Below are 18,859 nucleotides of genomic sequence, written 5' to 3' on the forward strand. Positions count from 1 at the left end.
TTCCAACTCATCATATCCCGTTCCGAGACCCTTTATAGAGCGTGACCGTGACCGTGCGCCTATATCAATTCACCAAACAGAATACTAAAAAGTCCTAAAATTCAATGGGCGGGCCAGAAGAGAGAAGATAGGGAGGAGTGTGGATAAAACGTGTAATCCACCCGCCAATCAGAGTTAAGAAATCAAAGTAGAGAAATCGCGAAGTCCCAATTCCCTCTTTTGCCCCCATAAAAGAGGAAAAAAAAAGTCAATAATTTCGCACCGACCCATAAGTCCCACATTTTTGCAGTCGCCAAAGACACCAAATCAAACCAAATACGAAAAAGCTCCACGGAGATTTGTTCAACAGCCCATAAAACCTCTGTATACCCTCCCATCCGGCGTCAATTTTTTTGAGGGGTCTGGGGGTTTTATCATTATTATCATTAGGGCACAAGATAATTTTTGAACGAAGATTCAGAATCATGTCGTTTTCAAGTGGATTTGCCACCGCTTTGGCCGGTTCAAAGATGGAAACAACTTTGTTATTCAATCTTTCTTCTTCCTCTTCTTCTTCTTCAGCGTTGTTTATGAAGGGTGTTCAAAGTCAACTCGGTCAACAAATACGGGTGGCTTGTAAACCAAATCGGAACGAGAGAAATTTGCAGCAGAGCCGGAGAGGCGTTGTTAGATGCGAAGTCGCAGTTGATCCCTCCTCCGCTTCCGCCCTCGAGCAGCTCAAGGCCTCTGCCCCTGACCGTACGTGAATGTCCGTTTATTTGATTATTTTGATGAATGCCGGTGGTTAATTTTCATTAGGGCTTGTTTTGTTTTTCCCTAAGCAGATGATTGAGGCTCTCTTATTACAATGACTAATTAATTTTTTTATTTCAATTCCTGTGACTTTGTTCCTTTTCTATAATATACATGTATGTCTGTGCACATGTGTTAATTAATTGTCCACCATTATGTGGAATTCTAATAATGAGAAAAGAAAATCTATTTCCGGTGGTGATCAGTTGAGTTATAGATTGACCAGGTCATTGTAGAATTAATTAAACGCCTGACATATCTACGATACCTTACTAACAAGTAAGGTCATTTTGAGTCTTTTGACCTGAGGAAGTGCTGTGATTACTGGAATTTCTGGAGTGTTTTTGTGCTTTTGGCAAACTATTCAATCGCCAATTACCTAGTTTTTCACATTTTATATCTGTCAGGATACACGAAGGAAAGGAGCAGCATTGTGGTCATTGGGCTCAGTGTTCACACTGCACCTGTTGAGATGCGAGAAAAACTTGCCATTCCTGAGGCTGAATGGCCACGGGCCATCGGAGAGTTGTGTAACTTAAATCATATAGAGGAGGCCGCTGTCCTTAGCACCTGCAACAGAATGGAGATATATGTTGTAGCTCTCTCTCAGCATCGTGGAGTCAAAGAAGTGACTGAGTGGATGTCAAAGGTGCTTTTGTTCTCCTATTGTACCATTTCTGCTTCATTAACTCGCCTAAGATTTCTGGCATTAACCCATTTTACCCTCTTTTTTTTTTTAATGGCATCTGTCTATCAGAGCCATAGTGGATTGATTTTATTTGTTTTTATCAAATTTAGTTGCTGAATTAATTTTAGTATGAGAATTTGAGATTGCCAATAGATCTAGACTAATAGTGTTTCCATTTGCAGACAAGTGGGATCCCCGTTGCAGAGCTTTGTGAGCACCGGTTTTTGCTGTATAACAAAGATGCTACACAGCATCTCTTTGAAGTATCAGCGGGTCTTGATTCCCTTGTGCTGGGAGAAGGGCAAATTCTTGCTCAAGTTAAACAAGTTGTCAAAGTTGGTCAAGGAGTTGTTGGATTTGGAAGGAACATTAGCGGACTGTTCAAGCATGCAATCAGTGTTGGTAAGCGGGTTAGAACCGAGACAAATATTGCTGCTGGGGCTGTTTCCGTCAGCTCTGCTGCTGTTGAACTGGCTTTGATGAAGCTTCCTGAATCTTCACATGCCACTGCCCGGATGTTGGTTATTGGAGCAGGCAAGATGGGGAAGCTTGTGATAAAACACTTGGTAGCCAAAGGATGCACTAAGATGGTGGTTGTAAACAGATCAGAAGAGAGAGTTGCAGCCATCCGCGAGGAGCTCAACGGTGTTGAGATAATTTATAAACCTCTCTCAGAAATGTTGTCCTGTGCTGCTGATGCAGATGTGGTCTTCACCAGCACAGCATCTGAAGCTCCATTATTCTTGAAGGATCATGTTCAGGACCTTCCTCCCGTTGAGGCTGCAGTTGGGGGTGTGAGGCTCTTTATTGATATCTCCGTTCCTCGTAATGTGGGCTCTTGTGTTGCAGATGTTGAAACTGCACGGGTTTACAATGTTGATGACCTTAAGGAGGTAGTGGCTGCTAATAAAGAGGACAGGCTCCGAAAAGCAATGGAAGCTCAGGCTATTATTTCTGAGGAATCAAAACAGTTTGCAGCTTGGAGGGATTCATTGGAGACTGTTCCTACTATTAAGAAATTGAGAGCTTATGCTGAGAGAATCAGGGTGGCAGAGTTAGATAAATGCCTATCAAAGATGGGTGATGATATCTCAAAGAAAACAAGGAGGGCTGTCGATGACCTTAGCCGTGGTATCGTGAATAAGCTTCTTCATGGTCCAATGCAGCACTTGAGATGTGATGGGAGTGACAGCAGGACTCTAGACGAGACCCTTGAGAACATGCATGCTCTAAACAGAATGTTTGGCCTTGAAACAGATACATCTCTTTTCGAGCAAAAGGTTCGAGCCAAGATAGAACAAAACCAGAAGTGAGCTTTTTGAATACCAGTTTGTCAATGGCACTTCATTCACTTCCTCAATTGAATAAGAGGAAAACGTCCTCACCTTGTTGTGAGTCTCGGCATTGCTGTATTCTTCATTTGAATAGTATAACAGTGTAGATCCCTATGTGGGATCATTCAATTCGTCAAGTGTTGTTATAAGACACTTTTTTCCTAACTCTCATTTGGGTGCCTTCCAACCTCCTAGGATAGAGGTGAGCCTGATCCTTGTACCGATGAAACCACTATAAATCCATGTAATTAATGTACTTCATTATATAGAGACACGCTTGTGTAAATGTCTTTGTTGGGGATTTCTTCCCTTTCGGTCTCCATGAAAGAACTTCTGCAGTATCACGATTTTTTAATTAGTCCTTCATGCTTTTGATAATTGATTTGCTGCGGAGATGCTAGTGAGTTATGCAGATGCTTCATTAATATCGCAAAGCTACAAGTGCCTCGTTCACAGAGAAGGTCCACTCAAACCCAATGGGAGGTTCAGAATCCAACCCAGGTTCAATTGAACTATGCCCTCCAGGATGTTTGTCTTCTTAGCGACGGATTTGGCATCATCCATCAACGCTGCAATAGGGGATGGCGTGCTTCTGGGCCTCTGAGGGATGTCGCAGGCTTACCAGCCCATGGGTCGAAGAAGACTAGGCCGAAAAGCTCATAGATTCGGTCTGCTTAGCATTTTTCTACTTTAGTTATGTAGCTGAGGAGCACAACCAGACCAATACTAGACTAATGCTGCGTTTACTTGTCAGTAATTGGAATGGACTGGAATCGGAATGAAAAATGAGAATTATAATAAATTAGAAAATAGAACCGCGCTTCACACAGCTTTGAAAAAAGAATTTAGTATTATCTTTTTTTTTTTATTTTACACTTGATGAAACTGATAAAAAATATGAATTGATTTTTTTTTATCAATGAGCCAGCCTTATAAAAAACAAAAAAATATATTAGCCAGCAATACAAATAAAGAAGCAACGTAAGATAAAGAATAAAATGAGAGAATATATTATAGAGTGATTTTATTTATTCCAATTGTGTGTATACAAAACAAAAAGATGAACTCACCTTATATAATTACATAATCACTCCATGAAATTAATGAAAAATTATATATCATAATTTCTTGTGAGATATTAGAAGTTATAGGGAAGCTAAAGGTCGCTAATGGGAGATAATGGGGAGACTAAGAGATATATGTTATGAACATCCACATTTATTTTAATAAATGTATAACATTACAAAGAATATGCCTCATTAAAACCTTTACATAATTGTTATTTTATAATAACAATTAAATTAATTATAAGAAGATGAAAGGCCAAATCTAAAAGAAATTTTCTCAATTTATTAGATAATAGAAAATATAAAAAGATGAGAAATGGTGATGCCACATCACCTCTTGTAGTCCCAGCTTTATATATATATATAGAAGCTATTAGCCAGCAACAAAAATAAAGAAGAAACACAAGATAAAGAAGAAACGTAAGATAAAGAATAAAATGAGATATATATTATAGAGTGATTTTGTTCATTCCAATTGTGTGTGTACAAAACAAAAAGATGAGCTCTCATTTTATAGTTACATAATCACTCCATAAAATTAATGAAAAATTATGGATCATAATTCATTGTGAGATAGTGGGAGTTATAGGGAAGCTAAAGGTTACTACTGAGAGATAGTGGGGAGACTAAGAGATATATGTTATGAATATCTACATTTATTTTAATAAATTCATAACACTCCCCCTTGGATGTTCATTACAAAGAATATGCCTCATTAAAAACTTTACATAATTATTATTGTGTAATAACAATCAAATTAATTATGAGAAGATGAAAAGTCAAATCTAAAAGAAAATTTCTCTATTTATTAGATAATAGAGAATATGCAAAGATGAGAAATAGTGATGCTACATCACCTCCTCAAGTCCCAACTTTATATATATATATATATATTGTTTACTTAAGCGGTAGGAATCGAAATCGGAATGAGCTTAATTATTTCAAATTACTAAAATACCCTTAATTAATTATAATAATAACAATTATTATTATTATTGTTGTTGTTGTTGTTACTATATTAATTAATTATATTCATATTTTCTTAGATTATTAATTAATTATAATAATCAAAATAAAAGATTATCATTAGCAAAATAATAATCCATTTAAAAATAATAATAATCATAATCAGATTCATCATCATCATCAACTAAATAATTTATTTCCAAAAAAACAATAATCCTCAAATTAATCCATTTCCCAAATAATCATCCTCAACAAAATAATCAATTTCTCAAAAAAAAAATTAACAGAAATAATCAAAATCAGAATCGTCATCGTCAGAACAACAAATCATCACCGTTAGCAGCAGCAGCAGCATCAAATCGGAACCGCGGCTATCAGAGACAAATCGAAGACGAAATTAGATGGGGACGAAACTGAAACGGTGACGAAATTGACACGGCCCAACGGAGACGAAACCGGCCACTAGCTGGTGTCCACAACGGAGACGAACAGTGATGACAAATATGTTGGATGAGTTTGGGCGCGACGGTGATGGAAGCTGCTTCGATGGCATTTGATTGGGAGGCTTGTGCGAGAGAGAGAGTTTAGGTTTTTAGGTTTTTTTTTTTTTTAATTTTTTGCTATTTATATTTTTATCTGAAGTGGGGGTATTTTCGAAATAATTAAAAATTTATGGGGATAGAATGAAAAAAGTCGGGAATGAGAGACTTGGGAATCAAGTTTCCATTCTTAATTCTCAAATTATTGTGGGGCGTACAAAAATGATTCTCATTCCCCTCCTTATTTTATCAAGTAAAGGCATGAATCATTCAAATTTCGGATTCCTATTCTTGAATTCGTCGAGTAAACGCAGCCTAAGACTTTGACGCTTTAACTTCGACAAGTATTGTGGTTACTCGTACCACTGTTGTTCGTCCGTGACATGATAGACATAGACCAGAGTAATTACACCACACCTTTGAGATTATTTGTCTCCGCAGCTCCCACTGGTACATAAAAAGCTATATAGAACCAGGACTCCAAAGACAGCAAGTACACGTACGTTATCGGGTTTTTATGGAGAACAGCTTGGCTTGTGGGTCACTGACGCTATAGTTTGCTTTATTATACAGCTTGTTACTTCTTGTCCTCCAGCCTAAGTAACACATATTGCAATGTACACATATGTACACTGTGTTTCACGGTGATTTTAGCTTTTCTACTATGAGATTTTCCCAAATAGTGGCACATTGAACTTTACAATAATCTACTGGGAGTACCTAACTGGCCTGAAACAGAGATGAGAACATGAGAACCTTTTTTTGGATCTACCTTTTTTCCACTTTCCCTAGAAAGTGTAATCTTCTAATTATTATGGCTATATAATATCCAAAAGCAATATATCCCTTTTTCTACTTCTTGATTTCAACAAAATCACCGCTCCTATAAAGATCATATCCTAATGTTATGCGCCATCACACAATATTTAATGGAAAACAAACTTGTTGTTCAAGTCGTAGAAACGTGGAGCTGCGGCTTCCCACATGTAGAAGAACGTAACTCAAGTGTCCCATTGTACGCGCATGCTCAATTTTGCTCTTCTTTCTAGTACCAAAAGAGGAGCCGACGGATGACGTGCGGTCCCCCCCTCCCATTTCGTCACATGATCACTAGCGTATCTGTGCCGTTATGTTTGATGTACTGGCCGCTCCATCCCCGCCGTTGGTAGGTGAGTCACGATTTCTGCTGATTGACGACTGCAGTGGACCATGAAATGCTAACACTCACTCAGAAAAGGACCAGACAACGGAAAACTGCTACAGTAAAATACAATGCCAACGCCAATGCCAATACATGCACACAGGACGAACAGTTTAAATCCGTAAGCTTTCAAAGAATGAATTAAAATGGGCTCTGTTTGGATACAGGACCAGTACAGTGGACAGGCAGATTCTGGTTGATTCCAACCTTGTAAATTGGTTTAAAACGGCGCACTCATACATATGCAACAGCAAAATAAGAGATAGGCGTATGGTCTCACATAGTCATTTGACAAGTAGCCCATGATTGCCCTCGCAAGAGTTACAAGATTAGCTGTAGTTATAAGAATCAAAGGCAGTATGCTAACAACATTACTCAATCATCATCATGTATACAATCATTATGTCCTAGGCTACTAGACCATTCCTACTCCCCCTATCAGGACTTGAATATATAACACAAAAGCAAAAGCAAAAAGGTTTTAAGAAAGGGAAAAAAAATAAAAATAAAAAAAGCTCCATTACGCCAGCATTCACAGCTTTTTAAAATTTAAGTTGGTGATCATCATCATCAAGATCATGATCAATCACTACAAACAAACGGAGCCTCTCTTATCCCTTTGGGCTGTGACAACGGACAAGCTCAAAATTATACAAGCAACCCAATCAAATCGATGTGGGCCATTTTTATCAGCCTATGTAGAAAGGCCCCCGCGCCGTCTGCTATCAGCTTGTCCCTAATATATATATTATATTCCTGCTCCATTTTTTTTTAAAGTTTTTTTCTTTCTCCAAATAATAGCTGTTTTGTTTTCTTGGTTATGCAATATCTAATTAAATTAAAATCTTGCGTTTTCGAAGCCGTGCAAATCGCTAACTCTATTCAACGACTTTTTCATCATAGCCACTTTAGCCAGCTTCTCAGCCGCTCTCCAAGCCGACGTAGGCGTAAGCGGCTCCCCGTTCTCATCAGTCACAACCATCACTTCCTTATCGCTCACTCTTCGACGTTGCATCATCATCATCTGCTGCTGTTGTTGCTGTTGCTGCTCCAACAGATATTGCCTTCTCCAATGCAATTCTGCCAGCTCAATCTCCAAACTTCTCACATGCTCTTCAGCCGATTCTGAGCTGGAGTGGATTAACAGAGCTCGAGCCGATGCAAGCAAATGATGCGCGCTGGTAAAATCATTGTGCTCTATCAATCTTCGCGACTCGGCTATTGCTCGTGTACTGATAAACAAACTTCTCAACCGTTCGATCTTTGGTGCGGATGATCTAACCGTATGTGGACATGGAACCAAAAGCGGCTGATCCGCGCCGTATACGACCTCTTGAGTTGCGGGGTCCTTGTATAGACACTTCACTGACATCACGTGGCGGGCCTGGGACCCAACCGCCGGTGTAGGGACCCTCAACTCTACGAGTAACTCCCTTTCTTCCTCGGCGTATAAATCGCCCAGCCGCACTGAGCCGGAGCTGAGCAATGCGGGCCGTCCATTGCATGAATAAACAGCTGAGATCTCAGCTGGCGCGGATCCGGGCGCGAAGCTAAGCTGGATTCTTAAATCTTGCACCACAACACTTAGTAGTCCGCCAACACATTTGGCAAAAGCGTCCTCAGCTGGCTCGTGGCTGTAGCCGCCGCTCCGTCCAAACCCAAACGAATGAACAGGGATCTCAATGTGCGCGAAACGAGTTGAAGACCCGTGGCTTACTCCATACCTATGATTAGCTGAACTAGGCTGGACCCGCTCATCCTGACCGTCCGATAATAACATGATACTCGCGACGGGATTTCTCTCCCTCCGATCTTCAAGCACCTTAGTAGCTTTTCTCAAAGCATCACCCACACTAGTCCCTTGGCCACACGCCAGCCGATCAATAATGCGCCGAGCGGCGCGCTGACCCTGAGCCGTCATTCTCCTCAGAGGCAACAATCTCTTGGAGCACGCGGAGAAAGTGACAATAGAAAGGCGGTCAGCCGAGCCGAGAGACGATATCACCAAACGCATGGCGCGTTTTAACATTTGTAACTTGGCTCCGGTCATGCTTCCACTCACATCTAGTACAGTCACCAAATCGACAGGCGCACGATGCGAGGCCGTATTGTTGCTGTTAACGGGAGGTGCCGGTAGCGGTGCTTTAACTCTCAATGCCACCGCATAAGTCTCGTAATTTTTACCAACCGAGATAACGGCAGATTCTGGAAGCAATCTGAGCTGAACTGTTCTTGATTGTCTTCCGTTGAATTCTAGTTGAACTTGATCGGATTTGATTGAAGACGAAGGATTAGGATTAACGAAAAATCCTTGAAACTCTTCGACGTCGTATCCATCGCCTTCGACATTCTCGTCTGCTTCAGGTATTGGATTGAAACGAGCAGCAGCAGCGGCTGTTGGAGATAACAAAGGCTCGTCGTCATCGTAAGATCTAGATTCCGATGGAGCTACTCTTGGTTCTTGTTTCGGAGTTTTAACGAGTCTCGGCGAAGGTTCAATCATTTTCTTCTCTTCAACTTTGGTCTTTGTGGTGGTGCTGTTGGGTGAATCGTCGTCGTTTCGGTTAAGGTTCTCTTGATTGAGATTCTTATGAGCGGCGAGTAAAGGAACGTCTTTCCAGGTGGTGTTGCAGACGGGGCACACGAGGTTTCCATGTTTCCTCACGTGCGAAGCTATGCAAGGGAAATGAAACGCGTGTGAACACTCTGCAGTGTAAATGGCTGTGCCCTGACCTCTCTTCACGCTGTTCAAGCAGATCCCGCAGCTAGTCTGGAAATAGCAATAATAACAACAAGTACAATTAATTTCTATAAAAAATAACTAAAATTGAAAGTCAAAACACTTTGAGATATATTAGCACGGCGTTCAAATTCTTACTCTGAACTTGAAGCTGTTCCTGAAAAGAGAGAGCTTGAGAGGAGATCTTGGAGAAGATGGATTTGAGCCGAGAGATTGTTTGAGTGTTTTAGTCGCTTTGGGGGTGGTTTTGCATTGGAGTCTGGGGCTCTCATTTGTTGAAGGTGCCTCGGGAGTTGCAGTCCGGCAACGCATGCCTGGGCTTGACACTGGCTGAGACTGCAATCGAGGAGTAGAAGGGTTGCTAAAAAACCCTAGCTTTGTACAGCTTCTGGGGCTTGGACTCGGACTCGGACTTGCACTCTGTTGCTGCTGCTTCTCTGAAACTGCTGCAATTTCTGGATCTCTAGGGATCGTCGTGCAAAAAGCTCTTCTCCAACCGGTAGCCATCGTCACAAATCCAAAAGGTAACAACACTTTTTTTCTTTTTTCTTTTCTTTTTTCCAATGTATTCTTCGTTTCGAAGGGAAGGAAGAAAAAGAAAAAGAGATTTTGTTTTGATCTATCTAAGAGTTGTGCGAACGAAGACAAAATGGTAAGATCGAGTTTAGCGATACGAGCATGGGATCAAATGAAATAATAAAAGTAAAAGAGACAAACGAGAATGTGATAATGAAGATAGAAAGAAATCCCAGGTCATTTCCCTCTCTCTTTAAAACTCTAGCTCTATTTTTATTTTTCTTTAAATATCCCCAAAAAGATCCAGGAAACCAAAAGCCTTTTGATCTACTTCCTCTCTCTCTCTCTCTCTCTCTCTACTTGTTCTATCCAGCTTTCTTTCTCTCTGCGTATGCGATAGGTTAATATTTATATTCATTGGAAAAGGTAATTTCTGGGTTTAACCGCGTAACCGGCACGTGTTGGGTTTAAATATTTTACGTAACCAGTCAAACGGCCGGGACTCTTTCTGTTTAGAGCACGTTATGGCCACCGACCTGTTAACTGAAGAGTTGGCATCTCTTACATGCTCCGTGCACTTTGTATTAAGTCCCCCTTTCACGCGCCATTGTAAAAAAATTGTATCACGAACGCAACGCAACTTCCATTTCACTATCCATGTGGCACGTGCTCTTCACTCATAGAAACCGCAAGTGATTCAGACATTGCTTAGTTGGACTTCTCTGTTATTCATGCATGATCCGCATACAGTAGGCGTCTAAGGTCATGATCCTATACGACGAAACACAAAACAACGCAATAGAAGTTTCATTTTAATCATGGATAATAGCCGTCGATTAGGTTTGAATCGTTCGAACATGATTGTGATGCGGGAGGGACCGCAAGAGCTGGTCTAGTACGGAACTGCTGGGCAATGGCTCATAGGTAGTTAATTACTAGTTACCACATACCATCATTCATGATATCAAGTTTCCGTGCATGCACTCGTAAAATTAAAAAGGCCTAGGAACCTAGGATGCAGGCTATTATAATGATGCAGTACGTAGAAATTTTTTCATTGCATATCTTGGTGCATTAAACACCCAAACACTGTGAGAAGAAAAAAAAAGAATAATTTTTAAAAAATTTTCCTGAGCTTTAGGATTGTTGCAAGTAGATGGTGAAAATTTATTTATTTATAAAAAATTTTCTACCGTCAGTTAATTTTAATATTGACCGTTAGTTGACTATGCAAAGATAATATTACCTTTAACAACAGTTTGTAGACGGAAATAACTAAAAAATAATTAAAATTATTGGCTATTTTATCCTCTTTAAATTATTGATATTTTCTTAAAATTCCTAAAAAAAATAAAATTAAAAATTTGAAAAATTCTCTTTAAATTATTAATATTTTCTTAAAGCTCCTATAAAAAAGATAAAATAAAAAACTTGAAAATGAAATAGTTATAATCTTTACCTATGATATTATAAATCTTTAGAATTGACAAGGATAAAATTGTCAAAAAATAGGGTTTGTGCTTTTCGCGCCAACAATTTTAATTTTTTTTTAGTTATTTTCGTCTACAAATTATTGTTAAGGGTAATATTGTCTTTGCACAGTCAACTAACGGTTAATGTTAAAGTTAACTGACGATAGAAAATTTTTTATAAATAAATAAATTATCGCCATCTACTTACAACAAACACAAACCTAAGGAGAAATTTTTAAAAATTACCCAAAAAAAAAATTAATAGCGATTAAGATTTAAGAGTAGTTTCAAAAGAAAAAGGCAATGGTACTCAATCGAATTGCAAAATAGGGCTCAGACACCCACATGTTGGGTCGTTCGTTTCTAGGAGTGTCAGTAGTTCGGAGACCATGAATTGGGCATACGCTGAAGCTACCTTTAGGGTCTGGTGTTTTTTGTCCTATCATTTTTGTTGAGCCGTGTCCATTTTTTTTTTAACCGAATGGTAATTGGTAAATGAAGCAAGTACTGCTGACAAGAATTAAGAAATCACGGATATTATTTCCGCAAGTTGGTCCCACCATTGTATTGAATCGACCGCTCATATGCAGACGATATCTTTATTACCCTTACATCGCCTTCCCTTTCACATACAGTACTTTCAAATTTTGCTTCCATTAGTCGTTCGTAGTAAATTTCAGTAACTTTGATCTCATCTAAGTAAATTTCTATTTTAAATACATGATTTGCATTACATGGAACGTGCGTGTATCTTGACCTGCGAGTGCTGAGCAAAAATGAGGGCGCGCAAGCAAGAGTCCCGAAGTAATAAATATTTTGTACCTTCCCGGAGAGAAAGCATCTTACGGATGGCAGAGAGACTTGACAGCGAGGAGAAGCAATGTCACCCACAGTCAATAATTCCGACACTCACGTGGGGCCCGAATTTTCTAGGTCTATCTAAAAAAGCCCGCATGGGCTTAACGCCGTTTACCTATTTGTTGACGTTTATTCAGCACATGGGGAACCTCAACTGATGAACTGCGTTACCAATTGTCAACTCCTTTACCCGGGAACACGAGTCCTGAAATGAAATCAATCAACCATCCGTCACACAGTACCAGTGCCTCTCGAGTCTTTTAAGTCATGGAAAAAAACTAATCATTTTTTAATCACAATGTCTATTTAACCCTGTTTTTTAATCCGAGTTAGGCAAACTAAATCCACTTTTAATGATTCCCTTTTTAACTTGCGTGTTGAAATTAACTAGGGAGGGAGCAGGTTTTAATTAACTCTTCTTTTCTGGGGGCCAGCTGCAACGCCTAGTATATTAGGTTTAGCGATGTTTTTAACCAATTTCTTGCAGTGCTTGTGTTCTAGGAGACAAAACTCAAACTCCTTGAAGGAATTCACAGCAGTCCCCGCAAATTTTCATCAAATCGGCGCATCAGTGTGCTCTTTAATGCCCTTTAATATCATTTTCTATTGTTATCATTGGCATATCCAATTAACTGTCTAATCGACATTTAAGAGCTGGAATTTGATCCTTTGGCGCCGAAATTTCATCTAGAATGTGTTCAGATAAACTCCCCCCACTCCCCTCCAATACTACAACACAGTTATGATAATAATAAATCTATCAGTATGAGTAGAGTCACGCTAATATCATGAAATAGGACAAATACGCTAATTAGGTTCTGAAATTTTTTTGATGTATAATATCAAAACAACTCTTGTGGTCTTAACATTTTGAAAATACTCCTAACACTTATAAAATTTGAGGACCATTCCTTGTGAAGTTCATTATTACACTTATAATTTTGAACTTGCATTATTTAGGTTAAATTCTAGACTACGTTTATTGTGAGATGCAGTGAGTAGGGATGGCAGAGGTCCCCATGGGGACGGGAGACTTTGGGGATTTTTCCCATTTGAGAAGGGTATGAGGATGATTTTATATCCAATTTCTTATTCGGAGAAGGGAAAAGGATGAGGTGAAATCCTTATCCCCTCCTCATTTCTCTATTTTAATTTTTAATTTATTTTTCTAGAATTATTAGTGAATAAATAATATATTTTAAATTGTAAAATATTAAAGATTGGTGTAAATATCAAAATATTTATACAAATAATATAAATATTAGTTAATATAAAATGTTTAATATAATTTAGACTTAATTACAACCAAAAGCACAAAATCCCACAAGCTCATAACTTACAAATCAAACTCTAAATCACTCCCTCACAGTCTTGCACATCCTTTCCAAATTATTCGCTCAATAGCAAGCACCCAACCCGTCTTCATCTCATCATAGCTCAATAGTGCGTCGCGTTGTCAGTGACCGAGTAGCCTAACTCATCGCAACGTCAACTAACATCCACACATGTGACTTTATTGTGCCACAGTCGGTGATCAGCATGTATCATCATTCATGGACAAAATCATGTCAATATTGTATAAAAATCACATTATTTAAAGTTTGTTTTGAAAATCATTATTTGAATATTATATATACTAAAAGCTTGAAGGAGTAGAATGAAATAAAGGCCATTCATAATCACTCTCATTTTATTTTATATATTTTCAGGTTAATATGATTAAACTAAGTTCAAAAATTAAAAATATATCAGTTATTCGAGGATCAGGAATTCTAGGGGATCCCCTATTATTATTTGAGGAGGGGGCGAGAATCCCTTCAAGCAATTCTGATGGGACAAAGAGGGGATGTAAATATATGCAGAATATCGGGGATGGATACGGGGGTGTTGACCTCCTCCCCTCCCCATTGCCATCCCTAGCATACTTAAGAGACTTAATTAAGAGAGACTCACATAGAATATGTACAACATGTCATTCGTGCATCTATCTAATAGTATTTTGACACATGCATTCATTTTGAGATTAGCTAGTAACAGTATTGAGAGAGTATAATTTAAATCACATAATTTACATCTTTTCCATGGTCCCAAAAGACTACACCATCTATTTTTCTCGTTATTAGCTTAACTCATTGAAATGTCACTACCAATCAATTTGGCCGATATCATAATAAGGAATTACTCAAAGGTTTTGAAGCTCAACGAAAATTAATTTTTTCGAGGAGATTAAGCTTAATTGTTATGATGAGTCGTATCGAACATTTCAAAAGAGATTCTCCTGATATAAGCCACTCGCAAGATGTTACATTACACGTAAGATGGGACAACTCATTGGAATCGAACGTACAAGTAAAAAGCGAAAATTGTGGTGAGATAATAAATATCGATCACCATTAATATACATGCCCGTCCCGTCCATTTGGATATCTAGCTAGTAGCAATACTAAAATAGAAATTTCCCGTTTCTTGGGTTTCTTGTTGAGTAACAAATTCCAATTTCTTTGGCTAAAAACTTTACTTGAACGATGAAATAAAAACCCTAGTAAAATATTTAATGCATTATGGTGTGTCAGGTTTCTTTTCACGGTCCAATTGAAGCTTAATTTTCACCGAAGTGGACACTTGCGTATGTATGTTTAATGCTTCAACACATTTAATGCATCATGCATGCAAAGTGTCTGCATATTAATAATTGTGCGAACACCGAGGTAGCATTGCACTTTGCATTTGCATGGCAATTGCGCGTTTTAAAGCTTTCTGCGTGTGGGCCCGCTTTACGCGCCAACGTGGCCCGAAACACACCATATGGGATGCCCATGTCGTCATCGTCCTCATTATCTCCCTCGTCCTGCTTCCACGTGGCACCACGCCTATTTTTCGGTCAAATTTGTTGACTGCTTTAAACGGTCCCGATACTCGGAACTCAAAAGGAATCATCGCGACATACAAAGATGTAATAATCTCAAAGATTTTATGTTTCAAATTTCATGTTCGGCATTGCAGCTGGATCCCCTACTTTTTCAAATAATAACAAAAAATTAATAATACAACACCAGTCTATAAAAGCATCCAATGCAAAAATTTTATTTTATTTTTTAAAAAAAAAATCCACCGTCCACTCATTTTTTTAACTTTTTCAAAAATAAATATTTTACCCCCAAAACAAAAATTATAATTTCAACCTAAAAAATATCAAAAATAATTAGATTTAATGATTAATATCATTATTAGTACATTAATGAAGTACAAAAAAATCTTAACTACTAGAGATTATAACTCAACAAATAATAAAATTCTACTTATCTTAAATTCAATTAATGGTTTGCGAGATTGGGTTATTTTTAATACTACTGTTATAATTTAACATTCTAATTACAGACGGGTTTAAAAAAAACCTGCATTTGATGGTTGTGGAATTAATTTCTTTATTGGCCGATGAGAAAAATATTTAGATTTAATCTTATTATTTTTGATAATTTTTAGGGTGAAATTGTTATTTTCGTTTTAGGGGGTAAAATTGTCATTTTCTAAAGTTTCCGTTAGTGTTCTTAACGGATTCCAAACAGAAGTGGAAAAGTGAAAAAAAAATGTAACTTTAGGTGGATTCCAGTAAAAAAAAAATTATGTATTTTTAAAAAAGTAAAAAAAACAGGTGGACCGTGGATATTTTTTCTTTTTTCTTTTTAATTCATGAGATGATTATAAAAGTGATGTAATTTCTTGTGATTCGGATTGGTCCGTTAGGGACCCACCTACCATTTGGTAATAGACCCATCTCTAACAAACACTCATAATGGCCAAAAATCTTAATAATTCAATCAATTCGACCATACCGTTGTGATATATTTAGAGAGAGATTCATGAAAATACGTTATTATATATCTCAATATAAATATAAAAATAGCTACTGTAGAAGAGGACAATAAGTAATGATTGATCTATATAGTCATATATTTTCATTTTCTTTTTTGGCCTTTGAGAAAGAAATTCCAAAGCTTTTATTTTATTTAAATCTTTGTTCATAGAAAAAAAAAAAAAGTAATTTAAAGTTTAGAAGGGACAGATGCATCTGTTTTAGACAACTTACATATCATCATGTACTTGCCAATTAAATGGTTTGAATATCAAGTTATGAGTCTAATGACATTAATAGTATAAAAAATAAATAAATAATAAAAAAAATCAACTAAACTGACCAAACCCCACAAACAACAATAATATATTTTGGATGGCATATGATAGAATAGAATGAAGCACCTGCTGGTTATTTATTAATCATTAGAGATTAGTTAAAGATTTAGAAATAAGGAAAATGCCCATAAATCACATGACATAACCGGACATCCCATATGGGCATATGGAAGAAATCCCATTATTTTGCTAACTCCCAAATTGCTGTTGTTAATTAATTCATTCTAGCAATTGGACTACTTAATTAATTGCAAAAATTACAACAATAAAGCATCATTATAGAAGAACCTTTTTTTGACCACGAAACACACCATTTATTCTGCAATCACCATGTGTATTGATCAAATCCCTTTCTAGTCTAAATTATTTCTAACTTTAATTTTTAATTATGTTTGTACTGTAAGCGTTCATTATTTAATGAAAGTTTTTTGTTTTTTTTGATTTGGGATCCCCCAATCGCATAACCCCATTTATAATTAATAAGATTACTTAGATTTGGTTGTCATTAATTCGGATTACAAAAATATGACATTCCCTTTTGTTCACCTACCATTCTGAAAATTAACGTAACCCATGCGCTGGCCACAGCATTACTCTCTTTTTTTTTTTAATAAATATTCAAACCCGATTATGGTACGTATTATCGTTAATAAGTAAAAAAAAAAAAATATTGTTTCTATTTTTCCCTTTCGGCTATGACATTTTTTTTTAAAAAAAAAATCACTCTTAACTTAACTTAAATTAGAGGTTTTTGGTGAGATGGGATCAATTACAATGGAATTTGTTTCTATCGTTAAGTTTAGTAGCATTAATGGGTTGGTGAAGAGTCAGTCATGTGGATCACAATTGGTGTAGGTATGAGAAGGGAATATCCTTAATTAAAAGTTTAAATTGAATTACTGAATTGAAAATGAAATTATGAAAGCTTCATTCACTGGAGGGTGGTTGTTGAGATGAGATGCTGCCATTAATGGAGCACATGTCCTGAAGGTACAACTACTAGAATCTTTTAACAACCCTTTATTTTTTACGTATTAATATTTGCATGACCAATGTGGGCGATGTATATGATCAAACCCTACTTGCTATTTTTTTAAATTATTCATTTTAATCACTTAACATATAATCCCAAAAAAAAAAAAAAAAGAAGTTTACGTTCAATATATACATACTAGGGAGAAACATAAATAAGATTATAGTCATCATATATATTAACATAGTATCTAATTATTTGTCACTTTGGCTTTTGTCTCTATCATAAAGACTGTAAGTATTTATAGATAAACTATCAAATTATCAATGGAGACTCCTCCAATGTTGTGGATATTTATTTATAAGCTTGAAATAGCATACGATTTAAACTTTATAATACCTGTGATTTTAACATACATTATAATATAATTTTAAAGTGTAATTTAATATAAAAGATAAGTAGTGTTGGTAAGTTATTATAATGTTATGGTTTAACATTTAAATTATAATATTACATGAGACTGTTCTATTTTAACCAAAGTTCTGAGTTCGAGACTTGAGAATACAGCTGCGTTAAATACTTGTTGAGAGAGTTTTGTCACCCTAATGATCTTACATAACTCGAATATGAATTAGTTAGGGTCCAATATAATTTTTAGATACCAAATGATTTAATATATTAAAAAAATGATGAATTATTATTATAAATAATTGTTATACAATGTTGTAAATGAATGCTGCATAAATTGAGAAACAAATTTGTCGCGTATTCATATACATTCGTAAATTTTGGTGGTGGATTTGGCGATGGTAATTTTTTTTTGAAATGGGCGATGGTAATTGATAATGCAAATTACGACGACACCATGCATATGATTCGGAGCTACAAAACTTAGAAGTCGCCAGATTTGACAGCTGGCATGATGTTAGTTTCTTAGTTTTGATTGAGATTGCAATAGTCTTTGATCTGTGTAGGCCCAGTGAGATTCTCGCAGGTGGGCCCAATCAAGTCATGATAGGACACTGCAATGACTCTGTGATCAATGGTAGAGATTCCATTAGCTAAGCTGCCATTTTTTTTTTTCGTATTTATAAAATGAGCAATCGTTTTGATTCACTGGGCTTTATAAAACCAGCTAGGCTAACGTGTAATGAGACTTTGAGCCCCCAGTTTAATGGGTCCTACAATTTTTCGCAAGCGTTCTTACAACCGTACAAGAAGAACACGCATACGCTGTCATTTATCATAATTCAACATTAAAGATCACTAGGTTGAAATCCAAATAGAAACCCGATCGTTGCCCAAAAAAGAGTTAAAAACACCACCAGAAACGCATATGGTTATTATCACATCGGCTTCATTCTGTAATTTTCTTCATCATTTCATGCCTTTTTGTTTTTAGATACACGAGACTAATACTTATATTACAATGAGACTATTACTAATATATTTATAAGCAAACAATTATTAAGATTAGTCTTATATTAAATCTTTCTTGTTTTGAAAATGACATTATTACTGA

General features: G+C 36.8%; 2 protein-coding genes across 2 annotated transcripts; one reads left to right on the plus strand and one right to left on the minus strand.

Annotated features, from left to right (window-relative positions):
• The first annotated feature begins 263 nt into the window (after positions 1–263).
• Positions 264–3,172, plus strand: LOC102624392 (glutamyl-tRNA reductase 1, chloroplastic). The gene is made up of 3 exons (XM_006472322.3): positions 264–738; positions 1,200–1,441; positions 1,663–3,172. The coding sequence occupies exons 1-3, from the start codon at positions 465–467 to the stop codon at positions 2,791–2,793; spliced, it is 1,647 nt and encodes a 548-aa protein (XP_006472385.2). The 5' UTR covers positions 264–464; the 3' UTR covers positions 2,794–3,172.
• A 1,849-nt stretch (positions 3,173–5,021) lies between these two features.
• LOC102624669 (E3 ubiquitin-protein ligase WAV3) lies at positions 5,022–10,226 on the minus strand. The gene is made up of 2 exons (XM_006472323.3): positions 9,466–10,226; positions 5,022–9,357 (listed from the first exon to the last, which is right to left on the minus strand). Exons 1-2 carry the CDS (start codon positions 9,832–9,834, stop codon positions 7,426–7,428), a joined length of 2,301 nt encoding a protein of 766 aa, XP_006472386.2. The 5' UTR covers positions 9,835–10,226; the 3' UTR covers positions 5,022–7,425.
• Positions 10,227–18,859: the final 8,633 nt, after the last annotated feature.

The sequence above is a fragment of the Citrus sinensis genome, chromosome 5 (assembly GCF_022201045.2).
Source record: "Citrus sinensis cultivar Valencia sweet orange chromosome 5, DVS_A1.0, whole genome shotgun sequence".
In the NCBI taxonomy this organism is placed as follows: domain Eukaryota; kingdom Viridiplantae; phylum Streptophyta; class Magnoliopsida; order Sapindales; family Rutaceae; genus Citrus; species Citrus sinensis.